At 46.7% G+C, this 16,533-nt stretch overlaps 1 protein-coding gene across 1 annotated transcript in view; it reads right to left on the bottom strand.

The window, feature by feature from the left end:
- The window catches only part of LOC140389061 (uncharacterized), an 81,237-nt gene that overhangs the window by 51,825 nt on the left and 12,879 nt on the right, over positions 1-16,533 (bottom strand). Inside the window, exons 3-4 of the mRNA XM_072473223.1 lie at positions 5,031-5,187; positions 4,253-4,940 (exon numbers count right to left, since the gene is read on the bottom strand). Of these exons, the coding sequence (XP_072329324.1) occupies positions 4,253-4,940; positions 5,031-5,187 (845 nt within the window). The remainder of the gene's footprint in view (positions 1-4,252; positions 4,941-5,030; positions 5,188-16,533) is intronic.

Below are 16,533 nucleotides of genomic sequence, written 5' to 3' on the forward strand. Positions count from 1 at the left end.
AAAAGGACAGTTTCTAGAAGCAGAGGATGCTCCTGTAGATAGAACTTTCTACCTCTATAGGCGTTTAGTTGTTGCTCTTCCCGCACTGAGTGGTGCCGAAGGCACTTCATCGGTTCCCAAAGGAAGTTTTTTCCTGGAATAGGTCACTGCCCTCTCACCAGAGGCATACAGCTTGAGGGGCACCATTCCACACTAAGCCTGTCTGACCAGGAGTCTCTCCCACTCTTACCACCAGCCATTGGTATGTTAGAAGGATTTTCCAGGTTCATACTCAACGTGTTTGGCCGAGTTATGAATGCACCTTCCTTGGTCAACGAGTCCTGCTGTGGGACTTAAACCCAGAGCTTCTGTCTCAGAGGTAGGGACACTACCCACTGCAGCACAAGACCTCCTCAATCAGTACCTCGGAGGATAGACCTGTCATTAATGACTTTACATTGCCCCAGAGACCACGTACGTGAGTTACCTCTCACTTTCCTGTCGCACTTTCTCCCCGTATCTGCATGGGTTTCCTCCGAGTGCTTCAGTTTCCTCCCACAGTCCAAAGATGTGAAGGTTGGCCATGCTAAATTGCCCCATGATGTCCAAAAGGTTAGGTAGGGTTACAGGGATAGAGTGGAGGCATGGGCTTAAGTAGGGTGCTCTTTCCAAGGGCCAGTGCAGACTCGATGGGCCGAATGAGCTCCTTCTGCACTGAAGGGATTCTATGATAATGACAAACTAAAATGAATATATTAACACATAATATTAAAGACAGTGTAAGCGTCCTTACTGTTCATTCCCTGTGTTCCCATTTCTTTTTATTAATTTTGGCCTGTGGACCCATAATTGGGATGTGCCTTTAAGAGAAGACTCAGTTGAAACAACCTGTTTTCCCAGGTTTTGTTTTTGGAGAGCAGAGGCAAGACTCCTCGGCACTGGGTGAAGGTTAGGAACAGGTTTTGGACGAAGTCGGTTTGATTGGTTAACTGGCAACTGGTGGGTTGGCCAGTGATACTGTTCTGCCTGACAACGATCAGTGATTTGTTCCCATGTGATGCTTTCTGAGAGAACTGGTGAGAAGTATTTAGACCTTCGAAGTGAAAGGAACGCTGTCTCTCTCTTGCTGCTGAAATGAAAGAACTGCTCTACTGTTCTAAAACCAGTGAGTGCCTGGTACATCTTTACTGTGAACTTGAAATGGTGCAGAGTCTGCAGAGAAGGTGAACAACTTTGCCAGAGAAAACCATCTGATGCCCAGAAGGAAGCACCAAATGTAATCTGGACTTCAGAAAGACATTGACTGGAAATCAACTCAGTGCATCAAATATCTTTAATTTGTCAATATTTTCTTTACGTTTGCACTGCCCCTTTCTCTTCTGTGTTGTTTGTCTATGTGTGTGTATCAAGATTGGGGGTAGTCAGGTTTCGGAAAGGGGTATTAGGTAGTTATATTTTCTGTCTGTTTAATTATAATACTGTACATCGTGAAAGGTCACTTATGTCAAAGTTACAAATTTGGTGATTGCAGATTATTAGGGCTCAGCCAAAGAGCTTGGGTATTATAAATAAAATCTATTTTTATCTGTGTTGCAACTCTGAATCAAATGAGGCTGGAATTGACTGCGCACTAGCCCAGGGTGTTGTGATAACAGAAGCATAAAAAAACACTGCCAGAAATAAATGGAACTAAATGAACATTCCAGAGTATTTACAACACAGAATCAGGAAGATGGTGTTGTCATTGTGTTCGGTGATGCAATTGACACACGTGCAGAGGGTACCGGAAAAATTCAGCAGGTTAGGTAATAACTCGCTTCCTCCCTCATCAATTGACGGCCCCCTACCACTATCCCCCCCAGTCATCCGTTGCCCCCTCCCCACACACCACCGCTGCTGAAATCCCACGATCAAATAGCCCTTATTTTATTTCCTCAGAATTGGTTGCTTTTAACCCAATCTCTGAGTCATTGTTACCTCTCAAGTAAGAGGAACTCCCCAAGCACAATTTATGCCCTGGGCACAGAATCACTCTCGTTACAGCGTTACTCCCCAGTTCCCTGAGCCACTTCCTGCGTAACAGTTACTCCCCGAGTCACGGCACCACGCCACGAATCATAGCATCACTCCTCATGTCACAGCATCACTCCCGAGACACAGCGTCACTCCCCAGGACACAGCGTCAGTGACAACTCACTGTTACAACACAATTCCCAGAGTCATTTCCTGAGTAATAGTCACTTTCCAAGTCACAGTATACAGTATAATTCCACATGTTCCAGAGTCACAACCTGAGTGACAGTCGCTTCCCAAGCACTGGTTCATTCTTTCCAATCTCTTTGCTCCTCCCTCCCATCACCCTCGCTCCTGTGTTTCCCCTCTCTCCTGTGCATGTTTTGATCTCACACCGCACATCATCACCGCTGCCTTGGATGCTGTGGGTCTTCCTCTCCTGATCTATTGTCAAACACATCTGAGGATACACATCCCGAGCTGATGTTGTCATTTGTCAGCCAAGGAGCAGGTTTTAGAGATGACATCCTGTACAATCCACACTTGGGCAGGCATGGATATTAAGTGAGTGATCGATCAAAAATTCTATTAATTTCATCCCATAATATTCACACTAATCTTCAGGCAGCCTGACCTGCTGTGGGGAATCAGGTGTGGAAATGCCACTCATGCTGTGAGAAGATCCAGCTGAGAGATCTGTTCACTCGGTGCTTTGTACTAAGCTGTTTGACTGGAGCAAACCCAACCTGGGATAAAGGGTCTGGAAGTTGGGATATTAGTTCCAGAGTGGTGGAGTACCCAGGGAGTTCGGCTGGGTGATCCTGGAATGATGTAGGAGCATGCTGGTGAGAAGGCAGGCTAAGTGGCAGGCCTGTCTCGGAGAAACAACACTGTAACTAAGTTTTAAAAACCCTCACATCACCCATACAAGCTCGCTGATTGTCCACAATAGGCAGGCCTCAGGACCTATGCTGAGGTTAGATAAAATGAAGTTTCAAGTGTCTGCTGCAGACTTTCTTTTAAGCCATTTTTGTTAGGGCCACGAAGAATCCAGCACGAGTTGAAGGATAGAAAGAAATAACATTTATTTACAATAACATATACAGCAGCAGCAACTCCCTTGCTGCTCACTCCTCTCTAATATATATATATATACACAACAGCAGCAACTCCCTTGCTGCTCACTCCTCTCTACTGGTTCCAAACTAGCCAGCTCTGTTTATGCAGGGAATCTGCTAATAATTTCTCCTCCTCCCTCATTGGGGAAGCTCATACTCCCTAAAGATTGTCGGATTGCCATTAGTTCCCAGACAGTGGTAAGCAGGCAGGTTACAACAACCATTAATTTATTTGAAGGAAAAAACAAATTAGTATATTTACATTCCTTATTACAAACATTTCATTCAATTGCATCATCCTGTCTCAAAAAAAGCATTGAAATTCATAGTTCAGGCATCCTACTGTGACAAAGGATGGTTGTTAAATGTGTCATGAAACATTAATCCAATCAATTACTGAGGCTTATATCAACAGACAGCGTGAAAGGCAATAACTTTTAACACTCCAAATTCTTCGGAGTAAAAGGCAGGCGGTTTAAATGCCTGGATAGCTTGACAGCTCCGGTTGACAGTTCACCTTGACACTCCTGACAATTATTTTTGACAGTGCTTTCAGTTCTCCGTTCCAATGAGTTTATGCACTTTTCATACGCATTCATTTCTACTTTCAGGGATCTCAAATGGCCGCTTACCTGCCATAAAGATGTCTGGGGACCAAATCCTCTATAAAAACATACCCTATTTATCCAAACAAATCCACGGAGTTCAGACCTGCTCCTAGGGTCAAATCTGCATACATGAGTGGAGGCGGCTGCTGATTTCTGCGGATGGTTGCCTCTGGAATATACAAATCCCAACCCAGTACATTCCTGCTCCCACAAGAATGGGAGCTGCTGAAATCAGGGGGACAGAACTCACGGATTCAGGTTTCTACTGCCATTGTCCTCATGATGGAGAGGGTCTCTGTAATGGCAAAATCCAGACAGAAAAATATCCATCAGAAGGGGGAGATAGCGAGGTCTAGGAGGCAGTCGGAGGAATGGACTTCTAATGCCTGTTTTGTCACCCCTGTCCCTGTGACGTGATCTCCTGTACAAGAGGCATGTCCAGCAGCAGATGTCTCTGCACTAGGCTGCTGCTGGCCAGAAGGTGTAGGCGCTACAATCTGAGACAGAATGGCATTTTGTTCAAAGTTTCATTGCAGAAGCTGACAATGAATCTCATTTTGCTGCTGAAGAATCTCATTGTTTCTTTGTAGATGATGTTGAAGAATCTCATTGTCTCTTTGTAAATGATATTGAAGAATCTCATTGTCTCTTTGTAGATGATGTTGAAGAATCTCATTGTCTCTTTGTAAATGATATTGAAGAATCTCATTGTCTCTTTGCAGATTCTGGCTAACATCTGTCTTAAATTCAGTCAAAGTTTGCTGAAGCAAGTTGCAAGTGGCCTGATAACTCTCTGTACTTTGAACCTGTTCCAGATGTAAGCACTCAAGAGGTTTCAGATCATCTTCATTTTCTTCACCAGCACCATGGGCCTGATGCTGTCTGTCTGCTCGTGGAGACAGCGAAGCTTCTACTCCCAAAGCCGCAAGTTCCTCACCTCCGGAAGGTTCCAAGTGCCCTCCCTCCAGCACAGCAGCCAGAGCATCACAGGCTTCTTCCTTCACACAAGCCACAATATTTAACTTTAACTCACCAACATTACCCTCCAAATCAGACATCTTATCCTCCTGACAGTCCTCTCCCTCCTCCACTTCAGCTGCCATGCCACATTGCTGTGAGGTATTCACCACAGTCCTTTCCTCATCAGCCCTTTCAGGAATCTCGGACGCTGCTGTCAACTCGCCTCCATCACCATCTGATGCGTTCACAGACACCTGTGTATCTGTCAGAGGAGGAAAATCACAATTATTATCTTTTGTCACATAAATTAACTATCCTCCTCATGGTTGAAACACTCAGCTGCTGACATCACCTTCACTCATCCCCATATCTGATCCGCCATTGGTTATCGTGGAGTTGGAGAGACCAAACAGTTTCCTTGTGAACCCCTCCTGTCCCGTCAGCTCCTTGATGTACTGAATCCGCCCTCCAGTCAACGAGTGCTCCTGGGCGTTATGGGTCAGCTTTACCTAAAGGAAGAAATGAAAAAGAAATCATGGTCCAGACTTTGCTGTGCTGTCTTGTGACACATTTTCCGAGTGCTGGAGACAGCTTTCAGCCTGTACCCAGGGGGACTTCTGATTAGGGATCAATCTTATGACAAAGTCAGAGACATCTCCAAATGAACTACATTTTACAAAACCTCACAAAATTAGTGAAGAAACATAACGTGATGTTTCAGTACTTTCAACTCAAAATCTACGATTTAAAGTTTCAAAAATTAACATATACACTTAATATTCAGATATTGCGCTCTTGTCCATCACAGAGAAACTTGTGCATGAGCAGCAGCTTCTATACAAACTAATGTCTTCTTTTGGTCATGTTTGGCGATCTGATCAAAGGTTAAATTGACCTTCTTGAAACGATTGGATTGATGGTGGAAGAGGTTGGACAGATACTGCCGAGACAGACTCCTTTCGTAGGACAGCTCCCTGTGTGAGCACTGGAAGGTCAACAGACAACTCTCAGTGTAAGGAAAGCAGGTGAAACGCAGTGCGAATGTGCTGTGAAGGTCTGATGCCCGTGAGAATGATTTGTCACACCTGTGGCATGTGAATAGTTTGTCTTCTGTGTGAATGTGTTGCTTTGCACAGACGGAAGGTGACGGAGGGAAAGATCTATCAAATACCTTACACGTGAATTTGGAGATTCTAAAACAAGGGGACCCTGGGTCTAAAAATTAGGGCTAGACCTTTCAGGAGATGTTGGAAGGCACTTCGAACTTACTTCCATGAACAGCAGTTGAAGCTAGATCCGCTGGTAATTTCAAATCTGATGCAGATATTTTCTGAAGTGTTTTTATTGGGGTTTCACATTGTATATTTCACAATTCATAAATTACATATTACAAAACCACGCCAAAAAAGGAAACTAAAAGAGATAAACAGAAGTCTGCACATATATTACAGGCAATTATCAGCCCTCCCATTGTGGCCATGTCCGTGTCCCCCCATTAGTCGTCATACATCTGTTACACTCCCCATTATGGCCAGAGCAAATATTTACAGGTGTCTATTTACAGGTTAGTTTCGACTTCAGCTTGCCCTCGGACCAGACTATTGCAGCTTTGTCCCTTGTTTTCAGCGCGAGCCCCCACCCCCGTTGTTGTTTCCTTATGGAGGAGATGTTTGACCTGCACATATCTCAGGTTGTTTCCTCTTTTCCTCTTGGTAACTGGAACCTCTACTGGTTTCTACCTACGAACAGTTCTTGGAGCAAGTTGTTGAAAGGATTCCACGTTCTGTGGAAACCTTCTTCCGACCCTTGGATGGCAAATTAAATTTTCTCCAGCCTGAGAAATTCCGCCAGGTCGGACAGCCAATCTGCAGCTTTGGGTGGTGCTGCGAATTGCCAACCGAGCAGGATTCTCCAGCGGGCAATCAGGGAGGCAAACGTTCAGGTGACAGTCCCCCCTTCCCCATAAAGAGTTTTGGCTGATCTGAAACCCTGAAGACCGCCACTTTTGGGAATGCCTCCACCCTTCACTCCCACATCCTGGACATGGCCTCAAAGATAATCCAGTAGCCGCCAGGTCTGGGGTGAGCTCAGAACATGTGGGTGTGGTTGGCCATGCCTCCCTAGCACCGATCACATTTGTCCTCCACCAACAGAAATAACCTACTCATTCGGGTTCTGGTTAGGTGCGCTCTGTGCACCACCTTTAGCTGTGTTAGGCTCAGCCTGTGCATGTGGAGCTGAAATTCGCCCTGTGTACTATTTCTATCCAGAGTCCTCCCCCATTTCTATGCCTTGTTCCTCCTCCTATTCTTTCCCTGCCTTGTCCAGGTGGGGAGCCTACCTCCTCCAACAGTGTCTGATATAGGTCTGCATATTTTTCCTTCCCTAAGTTGCCCGCATTCAGCAGTTTCTCCTCGAATGAGTGTCCTGGGAGTACGTCGTTGTTTCCTTATGGAGGAAGTTTTTGACATGCATGTATCTCAGGTCATTTCCTCTTGGTAACTGGAACCTCTCCTTGAGTTCCCCACACGGTCGCTACTCAATTGTCCTTGTACATGTCCCTAACTGTCAGTGCCCCCTTCTGCTGTCTCCACTTTTTGAAGGTGGCATTCAAGTACGACAAACTAAACTATCTCTAACTCCCAACGCCTATACTTAGCTTCGGGTGCCCACTCAGTCAGAGGAACAATGGCCATTGTTCAGATCTGAGGTTGTTGGGTTTGAAGAGGTACAGGAGAACAGCTAAGGTCGTCCGTCTGGTAGCGAGCATTGACCTTGAACTTACTTGCTTCTGGTGCAGCTTTGAGAGCCAATTCCAAGAGAGCGATTCTCTTGTGGGGGTTCCTTCTTATACCTGGAGGGGCTTCGCGTGCTTTTGGGCGGGCCTTAAACTTGGCCCCAATTAATTGGGCCGCTTCTCGATCACTGTTATCAATCTTGACCAATAAAGGGGTGGGAGCCCTGATGGCTGGGCGTGTCTTAGGTGGCCGTTGGCCTGGCTTTGTTTGTGCTTTCGGTTGGGGAACTGGCGCCGGGATGTCTGAAATAGTATCGGTTACTTGAGTGTCTTTCCTTTGTTCCCGGAGATGGGCCATCAATATGCTAATTGACCTATAGTTTCAATTCTGTCTGGGAGCTGTTTCCCCAATATGCATTCAGGCTTCTGTGCCTGCTTGTTTTCTAGCATTGTCCACAGTTCCCTACATTCTTTGCGTGCGTCCATTTTGTATTCTGGAAGTGGCCATCCCAGATGGCTACACGCCCTCCTTGTGATCCTCAACGCGAAGCGTGAAGGATCATATTACTGCATTTTCTTTGTTCTCCTCCTAAGTCGAGCACCAGTAAGCAAGGACAGGCTCTACACTACTCTGTCCTATGAATTGGAACTTTTACCAAAATTGCTTTATATACACACATTATTATAAAATTCTACGGGGCGCTATGACATTCAGTCATGCATTACAAAATAAAAACACGGGAACCTCTAACTATCCTTATCTAAGCTATCCTTAATCAATGAAAAGCATGTACAACATTTTAAACTATACAGTAGCAGCAACACATGTTTCTGTGGCTTGGCAGTCAAGCACAGAGTTTTACATTTTTATTGGAACAAGCAACAAACAAAAAAAACGGTCTATGCACTTTAATTCACTTAAAGAGTGGGGGGTTTGTTGAAGTCTGAAAATAGGGGTTCTGAATGTGTATACCGGAGTGCGGGAGGCTTTCCTCCGCCATTTCCTAAGTCTCGGTGTCTGAACGACACTGCAGAGTATTGTAATTATTAATAGTGCTTCTACAACGTAGGACAGGGAATACCAGGTAATGAACTTGTCACACCAGGTTGGCGTATCAGTTGCTATCTTTGGGCGTAATGTATGGCAGGGATGGGAAACATTCACGCCTGTGGGGTATGGGTTAGGGGAGTCGCGTCCACGCGCAACTGGAGGGATCCCGCAAAGATCCAAATGTAGACCATGATGTGCGTTTTCAGGTTATTTTCTTTCTTCCGTAGTCTTCCTGAGACTTCTGTGGTTCTGGATTTCTGTGGACACAAGCATAATACCTGTTATTATCTTGTTTAAGATCTTGTATGTCTGTCTGTCCTTTTATTGCCAATTAACCATTATAATTGGTCACCATATGTGACTCCCTCATTTTTTTTTTAAACCAAATATTTGGAACAAGACATCCGAGAAGGAAATACTGACACAGCGCGAGCAGTCTCGCAGCCTGTGTGGGCGAAGCGGTGAATGTACCATCCCAGTGTTTGAGGATGTAAATAGCATATGGAAAGCAACCTAAGGGTCGCCGTAAAATAAACAAGAGTTTTGAACCAAAAGTTCCAAATGGGGTGCGTGTGGGCCGTGGCGGGTAAGAATGGGTGGAATCCCCGGGTAGGATGGTGACCAATGCCGTATGTGCTCTACCTGAGCGTTGCTGACCAGATGGGGGTCCTCAGGCAGGGCGGGGACCAGTGCCGTTACTCCACTGCATGTGTGACCGGACAAGAACGGTAAGAATTCATGATTGTCGTGGGAGTTGCCTTTTGTGGCTACCTTCAAAACAGGAGAGTAGCTATGATCGGTTGTCTGTGGACAAACTAGTTCCTCTAACTGCCATTTGGCATCAAAAGGGTAGTTGTGACTGCATCAAGATGTGGCGTGGGGCCATGAATAAACTTCAAGTGCACAAACAACATTTAACATTCACAATAACAAACATTTAACATAACACACAAACAACAGAAATCGTGCAGGTTCCATCAGAAAGGACAACGTAAATCTCCATCGGTTCCTTTTTACCATCATCTGGAAACCTCATTGCTCTATAGCGAACAGAGTCGCAAAGGGGCTTGTTTGGTGGGAGTCAGACTCTAAGTCATCATCTTCTCCCAGTTGCCATACTCGTGACTGGAGTAGTTGTGCCAAAGCTGCTTGGGGCGAATTGGGGTCCATATCATCATTCCGGATGAGTCTGAACGAATTATCTCGGTGCCAGTGTTTCGTGGAGGTGCTAGGGGGCAATCCATAATCGTTGGGCGGTGGGTCCGGATCAGGGGCTTTAATGTACGTGGTCTCAAAGGGGTCGCTGGAATCTTGTTCGGAGTCGCTGGGAGTGGGGCGTGGTGCAGGGTGTAATTGTGGCGTGGTGTGCTGGGGCTGTCGCTGTCACTGCTGGTTGGAGGAAGGGAGAGGCGAGTCATGACTCTGGGGGTGGAGTCGAAGTAGTGTCTGAGGATGGGCTGGACTGGGTGGGGGAGGGTAGGAATAGGTCATTCGTGGGCGGGGCATGTTCATCTGCTGCTGCAAGCACGATGTGGTGTGAATGGTTGTTCTACGAGCCATAAGGTTTATGTGGAACCAAGCAGACTTGCCATTGGGATAGGTAATTTTTTTATACAGAGAGGCTGACTTCATCAGAGATGGAGTACGGTCCTGCAAATTTGGGGGAAAGGAATGAACTGGGGTTGTATATGGATAGCATGACCTGCTGCCCTACTACAAATTCTGTGGCATGTACTGTCTTGTCGAAGCAAACCTTGCTTTGCTTCTTGCGTGTCCCAAGCCTAACAGCTGCAGCCAGCTGGGCTGCTTTTACATTCTCTATAATCTGCTGAACTGCTTTCTCATGACTGTGGGGCTGGCCAAATCCAGTCCTAACAAATATTCAGTCCCTTGCATGGGGCATCCGGTCATGAGGGTGTGGGGGGGTGTATCCTGTTGACGTGGATACCGTGTTTCTTAAAAACATTAGTGCAAAGGGGAGAACTGTATCCAAGGTGCTATTGTGTTGTTGCACCATTTTCCTTAGGGTAGCTTTGAGAGTTCTGTCCATTCTCTCAACAATGCCGCTTGACTGGGGGTGGTATGCAATGTGGAATTTTTGTTTGATCCCGAAAATTGTAAGGGTGTTTTTCATCATTAGTCCTGTAAAATGGGAGCCTTGGTCGGACTCTATGCTGCGTTGAAGTCCACATCTTGTGAAGATGTGCTCAGTGCGGATTTTGGCTGTCGCTTTAGCCGTGTTCGTTCTGGATGGAAAGGCTTCCACCCATTTTGTGAACGTGTCGATGACCACCAACACATACTTGAAACCATTCCTGCAGGGCGGTAGGGGTCCTATATAATCGATTTGCAAGTTCGTCCAGGGGCCATTTACGGGGCAGGTGTGACTAAGCTGATCTTTCTTCGCATATCTGTCCGGATTGTTCTGGGCACAGATTAAACAGTTCTCAATGTAGTGTGTTACATTAGCTTTTAAATCAGGCCACCAGCATAGAAGTCTGAGGCGGGCGAGGGTAGCTTCTATGCCTTGATGTCCATGGTTGTCATGGAATTGACAAATAATCTGATTTCTGTCATGACTGGGGACCACATAAATTCCGTCTTTTAAAATCACACCGTCATGTGTTGTCATCGCGTTTTTGTATTTATCTCAGAGGGCTGGGAAGTTGCCTTTTAAAACTTTCCTGAGCTGTGCGTCTTCTTTTTGGACCTTTGCTAAATCCTGAATGTTGGTCTGTGAGACCTGAACCACGTGTACTGGGGCGCTCTCGGGAGGATTCTAAAAGTGACCGTGTCTGGAACCTGCCTTTGCTAGGGCGTCTGCCTTAACGTTACCGGGGGGGGGGAAGAACGATGGTGGCTACGAACTTTAATAATGCCACATTTCCGATCTTTGGCTATCTTTAAGATATGCTGGAGTAATGGGGCTGAGGGTTGGGGTTTTCTGTCTGCGGAAACAAATCCTCTAGATTCCCACAGGGGTACGAATTCTGTCAAACTATTACAGACATATAAACTGTCGGAATATATGTCGGCTGGGGTCAGGAACGAGTCGGGGTGCTCCACAATATACGCCACGGCTGGTAGTTCTGCTGCCTGTGAGCCTAAATGCCGGGCAATTTCAACGATATTTCTTCTAACGCGCGGCCTCTACATATATACTGCAACTGGTAATCCTTTTTCCGTTCAAAACTGTGGAGGAGCCAGCCACATAAATTCTAAGGGGTGCGCCTAATGTCTGTGGACTGGGGTCTCTGGGGTGTAGTACCTGGTTTAGGGGGAGCTGACTTTGGTACAAAGGGTCCTGTGTTGTGTCTAGTGGTTACTATTTCACACTCATGTGGGGTGGCGGCATAGTGTAAATTGTCTGCGAGGAAAGTGTGGGTTTTTGTCCTCTTGACTGTAATGTCCTGTCCCTGTAAGAGAAGGGTCCATCGGGCTGCGCAAATTTGGCTGACTGTGCCATCCTTAAGTCTACCATCAAGTAGAAGTTGTATTGGGGTGTGCTCAGTTAAAATGGTGATGGGGTTGAGTCCTGTAATGTAGGCGAAGTATTGAACTGCCCAAAAAACTGCGAGCAGGTGCCGTTTGCAGGCAGAAAATCCTTGCTCGACTGGATCAAGTACTCGTGAGGAGTATGCAACAGGGCCTAAATGATCATGTCTTTCTTGGAGGAGCACGGCCGAAAGGGTTCGGTCGGTGGTTGCAACTTCATTAGCGTACGGCAAGAGTGGATCTGGGACCTGTAATGTGGGGGGCTGTACTGAGGGATCGTTTTAATGCATCCATGGCATCCGTGTGCTTTGGAAGCCATTCTCATGGTGCTTGCTTTTTGAGAAGTTCGGAGAGGGGCGCTGTCTTTGTGGCAAAACCGTCAATGTGATTCCTACAGTAGCCAACCAGTCCTAGAAATAACCGGAAGACTGTGACATTATGGGGCAGCGGTAATTTGATGATCGAGTCGATTCGTTTCTGCTCGATCTCGTGTTTGCCATGTGTGAACACTGTTCCTAAGTAAATCACTTTTTCCTGCAGAATCTGGGCCTTTTTGGGGTTCACTTTACAGCCAATTTGTTGAAGGAGTCCTAATAGTTCGGCGAGAAGCGATATGTGCTCTCCCTTAGTGTCCGTCTGTAGAAGCAGATCATCTACATATTGGACCAGACAATCGGGTCGGGAAAATTCGGCTAATCCATTCGCCAGCTGTCGGTGGAAAATGGAGGGGGAGTTGTGGAAGCCTTGTGGAAGTCACGTCCAGGTACATTGCTGTCCCTGGAAGGTGAAAGCAATGTTTATTGGCACACTTTATCCAATGGAATGGACCAAAAGCCGTTGCTAATGTCCAAAACCGAAATTTCTTTTGGCTGGAGTCCCTGTTTTAGCATTGTCTCGGGACTCGTGGCTACGGTGGGGGCTGCTACTGGGGTTACTTTGTTTAGTTCCCGGTAATCGATGGTCAGTTGCCATGATCCATCGGGTTTCCTGACGGGCCAAATTGGTGCATTATTTGTCGAGGCTACAGGACGGAGTATGCCTTGGTCAAGCAGACTGTATCACCTTTGAGATTTCTCCCTCTGCTTCTTGGGGAAAACCGTACTGCTTTTGCAGTTTGGGGTTGGGACCTGTAATGTTCACCAAGCCAGCGATCTTGCCACAGTCGTGCTTGTGCTGGGCAAAAGCAACTTTGTGTCGCTGCAGGACCTCCCTAACTTCTTTATTCTGACTAATGGCTCGAGGGTCGAACCAGAAGTCTCCTACTGCGCTGATTCTGTTTTCGTAGACTCCTACTGTGAGCGTGGTGGGGGCTCATGCTGCCTTCGCATTTCTCCACACACATTTGTTTACTGGGTCGAATGATAGATTGTGGGAGCTCATAAAATCAATACCTAAAATATGTTCGGCTGTCTGGGGTAGGTCGACCAAAACTACGGGGTGTTTAGTTTTAATTTTCCCTATCTGAATCGCTATAGGGGCTGTGATGTATCCCTGCTGTAAGTGCCCTGTAGAACCGCTGAGAGTAATGGTGTCGGTGGTGGGCTATGTGTCTCGCTGAAACATTGTGGAGGAATTGAGCATGGTGCGGGACCCTCCTGTGTCCCAAAGAAATTTTACGGGGTGTCCCCGGACTGTGCCTGCCACTACCGGTCTACCGGATTTGTCTCAAAGGGTGTCGCAGACACAAGTTTGGGAGTCCGAACACCGTCAGTCGCTGCAGTTCATGTCTGCAGTCTCAGAACGGGCGCTAATACTATGGATTGGCTTGGCCCTATTCTTATTCAGGGTGCCTGTCTGCTGGTGTCGCTGCTGTTTCTGGGGCACATTGCACTCTCGTGCGTAGTGTCTTAATTGTCCGCAATTATAACACTCCTGGGATTTAGTCTGCTGTGGGCTGTTTCTTCCCTCTTTACCAGTACTGGGTTCTGGCATGCCCTAACTGGATGCATGTTGCGTATTTGCCTGCTCTTCCTCTGCTCTACCATCAGCTGATTTTCCCTAGATGGATTGTTCCCAAGCGCGGGATAATCATTTTAGCACCCATTTCTCATTGTGGGCCTCGTCTGAGGGGTCGTAATTTGCGCAAGCTCTCTGTCCTGCTTCTGTCGCATGAGAGACTAGGATTCAAGTCCATTTGGCCATATTGTCTGGGGTCAAATGGGCGCGGGCTAACTCTCCGAATACCGCTGTGAAATGAATCCACAAGCGTCCAGCAAACGCTGTGGGGTGCTCTGTATTTTTCTGCCTACATTTGTTTAGGCCTTCTACGGGGTCTCGTTTGTTGTAGCCGATCGCATCTAGGATCACTGTATGCATTTCTTGGAAGGTGCCTCCTCCTACATTTTGTGGGTTGGGAAGGGCTGCCACGACTGAGGGGTTGAGGCTTAAAACAGTGAGCTTCACTTGCTCTTTTTCATCCAGGCCGTACATGGTCGCCTGTTGTTTTACTCTTGCGAAATAATGGTGTGGGTCCGATGTGGGTAGGAACGGTGTAATCTTATCGCACGCGTCCCTTAATTGAGTGATGGTTAATGGGGTGGTGTATAGAAAATCTGGGTTTCCTTCCGCTGTGGCCCTGTGCTGTATGGTGACAGGGTTCATAGGATTGTGTTCTGCCTGTGCAGTCGGGGGTGGGGGCACTTTTCTTTTTTGTGGTTTCTCCTGTGTACATGTGCCATGTACATATCTATGAGCAGTCTCATTTAACTCCTGCCAATCGGGACCATTTTCTTGGTCTAATTGGGATCCAAACGTGTTCTGGAATCCATTTTGGACAGAAAGCAGAGATTGCAGGTCTGCAATTTGCTTCCGGCATTTTGCGTGATCTACCCAGCTCTGCCTTTGTTCCGTCGTGGAACTGTAGACTGCTCGTAGGGCTGCTTTTAAATCGTTACATTGTTTCTGTAACTGCTCAACTTGGTGTTCTGTTTCCTCTCTTACCAACACCGCCCGTTGCGTGTCTTGGTAGGCTTTATCATATTGCGACTGAAAGCTACTTAAATGGGCGAGACAAGATTGGTGTGCCCGTTTGACATCCGCCATCTCCTTGTCCTTCGCCGCTAACTGCTCTCTCAGTTTCTGGTTACCCTTCTCACACTCACTCACGTCTCCTTCACTATTCTTATCTCTCTCTTCAATCTCTCTGCGGAGCGTCCTAACCACCTCCTCTGTGCCTCGCAATTGTGCCAAGCAGGACACGATTGCCAACTGCTTGCGAATTTCCCTAAGCTCTTCCTATGGATGTCTGTCAGGTTCTCCCACCAAGTATTCCCCAGACTTCCAGGACCTGTTTCATCATTCGCACAAAATTCACTCCATAGAGGCCATCCTTTCCCTTTGAGGTACTTTCTAATCTCCTCTTCCCATACAGGACACTGTCCTACTCTACTGGTCACTGCGACCTCGAATTCCTGGGGGTTCATAAGGCGTTCCATTGCCTTCATTGACATTTCGATCGCTATCTCTGGGGTCTCTACTGAATTTGGAACAGGGGGTGATAAAGTGGTGATGTGAACACGGCTTACTCGATATATCCGTTCTACAAAACTACCGACAGTTTTACGCAACAAAATGTCTCAGGTTTACCTTATATCCCTGATAGTACGCACGCAAGTAACACACTTCCGAATCTTGGTGGTTTGATCAGTATTGGTCTTACGCTTGTGGTTTTTCTCTTTTCCAATTGGATTCTATTTCAAATTTGGGTTCTCTCGGAGTGGCAAAGCCACTTCTAGGTCGAGTCCCGTCAGATGTCGCCAGTACTATTGCTTTGTTTCCAAATATGGCGGTCAATATGGTCGCCTTCCTTAATCCTAATTATGTTTACTTTAGAGTCGCCAGCTATCTCTCGATACCGCCATCAGGTTCAAACCGAATACTGATCAAAGAGCCAATACACCAGTTCAAAGTCAATACTATTTATTTACACTCACAGGAAGATCTACACATGCACAAAGTACTACAAACTAAACTATCTCTAACACCGATACTTAGCTTCGGGTGCCCACTCAGTCAGAGGGACAATGGCCGTTGTTCGGATTTGAGGTTTGTTGGGTTCGAAGAGGTACAGGTGAACAGCTAGGGTCGTCCGTCTGGTAGTGAGCGTTGACCTTGAACTTACTTGCTTCTGGTGCAGCTGGTGGAAGGGTCTCTCCGCTGTGAGAGCCAAATCCAAGAGAGCGATTCTCTCGTGGGGTTTCCTTCTTATACCTGAAGGGGCTTCGTGTGCTTTTTCGCGGGCCTTGAACTTGGCCCCAATTAATTGGGCCACTTCTCGATCACTGTTATCGATCTTGACCAATAAATGGGCGGGTGTCCTGACAGCTGGGCATGTCTTAGGTGGCCGTTGGCCTGGCTTTGTTTGTGCTTTCGGTTGGGGAACTGGCGACGGGATATTTGAAATAGTATTGGTTACTTGAGTGTCTTTCCTTTGTTCCCGGAGATGGGCCACCAATATGTTAATTGACCTATAGTTTCAATTCCGTCTGGGAGCTGTTTCCCCAATATGCATTCAGGCTTCTGTGCCTGCTTGTTTTCTAGCATTGTCCACAGTTCCCTACATTCTTTGCGTGC

The sequence above is a fragment of the Scyliorhinus torazame genome, chromosome 14 (assembly GCF_047496885.1).
Source record: "Scyliorhinus torazame isolate Kashiwa2021f chromosome 14, sScyTor2.1, whole genome shotgun sequence".
Classification (NCBI taxonomy): Eukaryota; Metazoa; Chordata; class Chondrichthyes; order Carcharhiniformes; family Scyliorhinidae; genus Scyliorhinus; species Scyliorhinus torazame.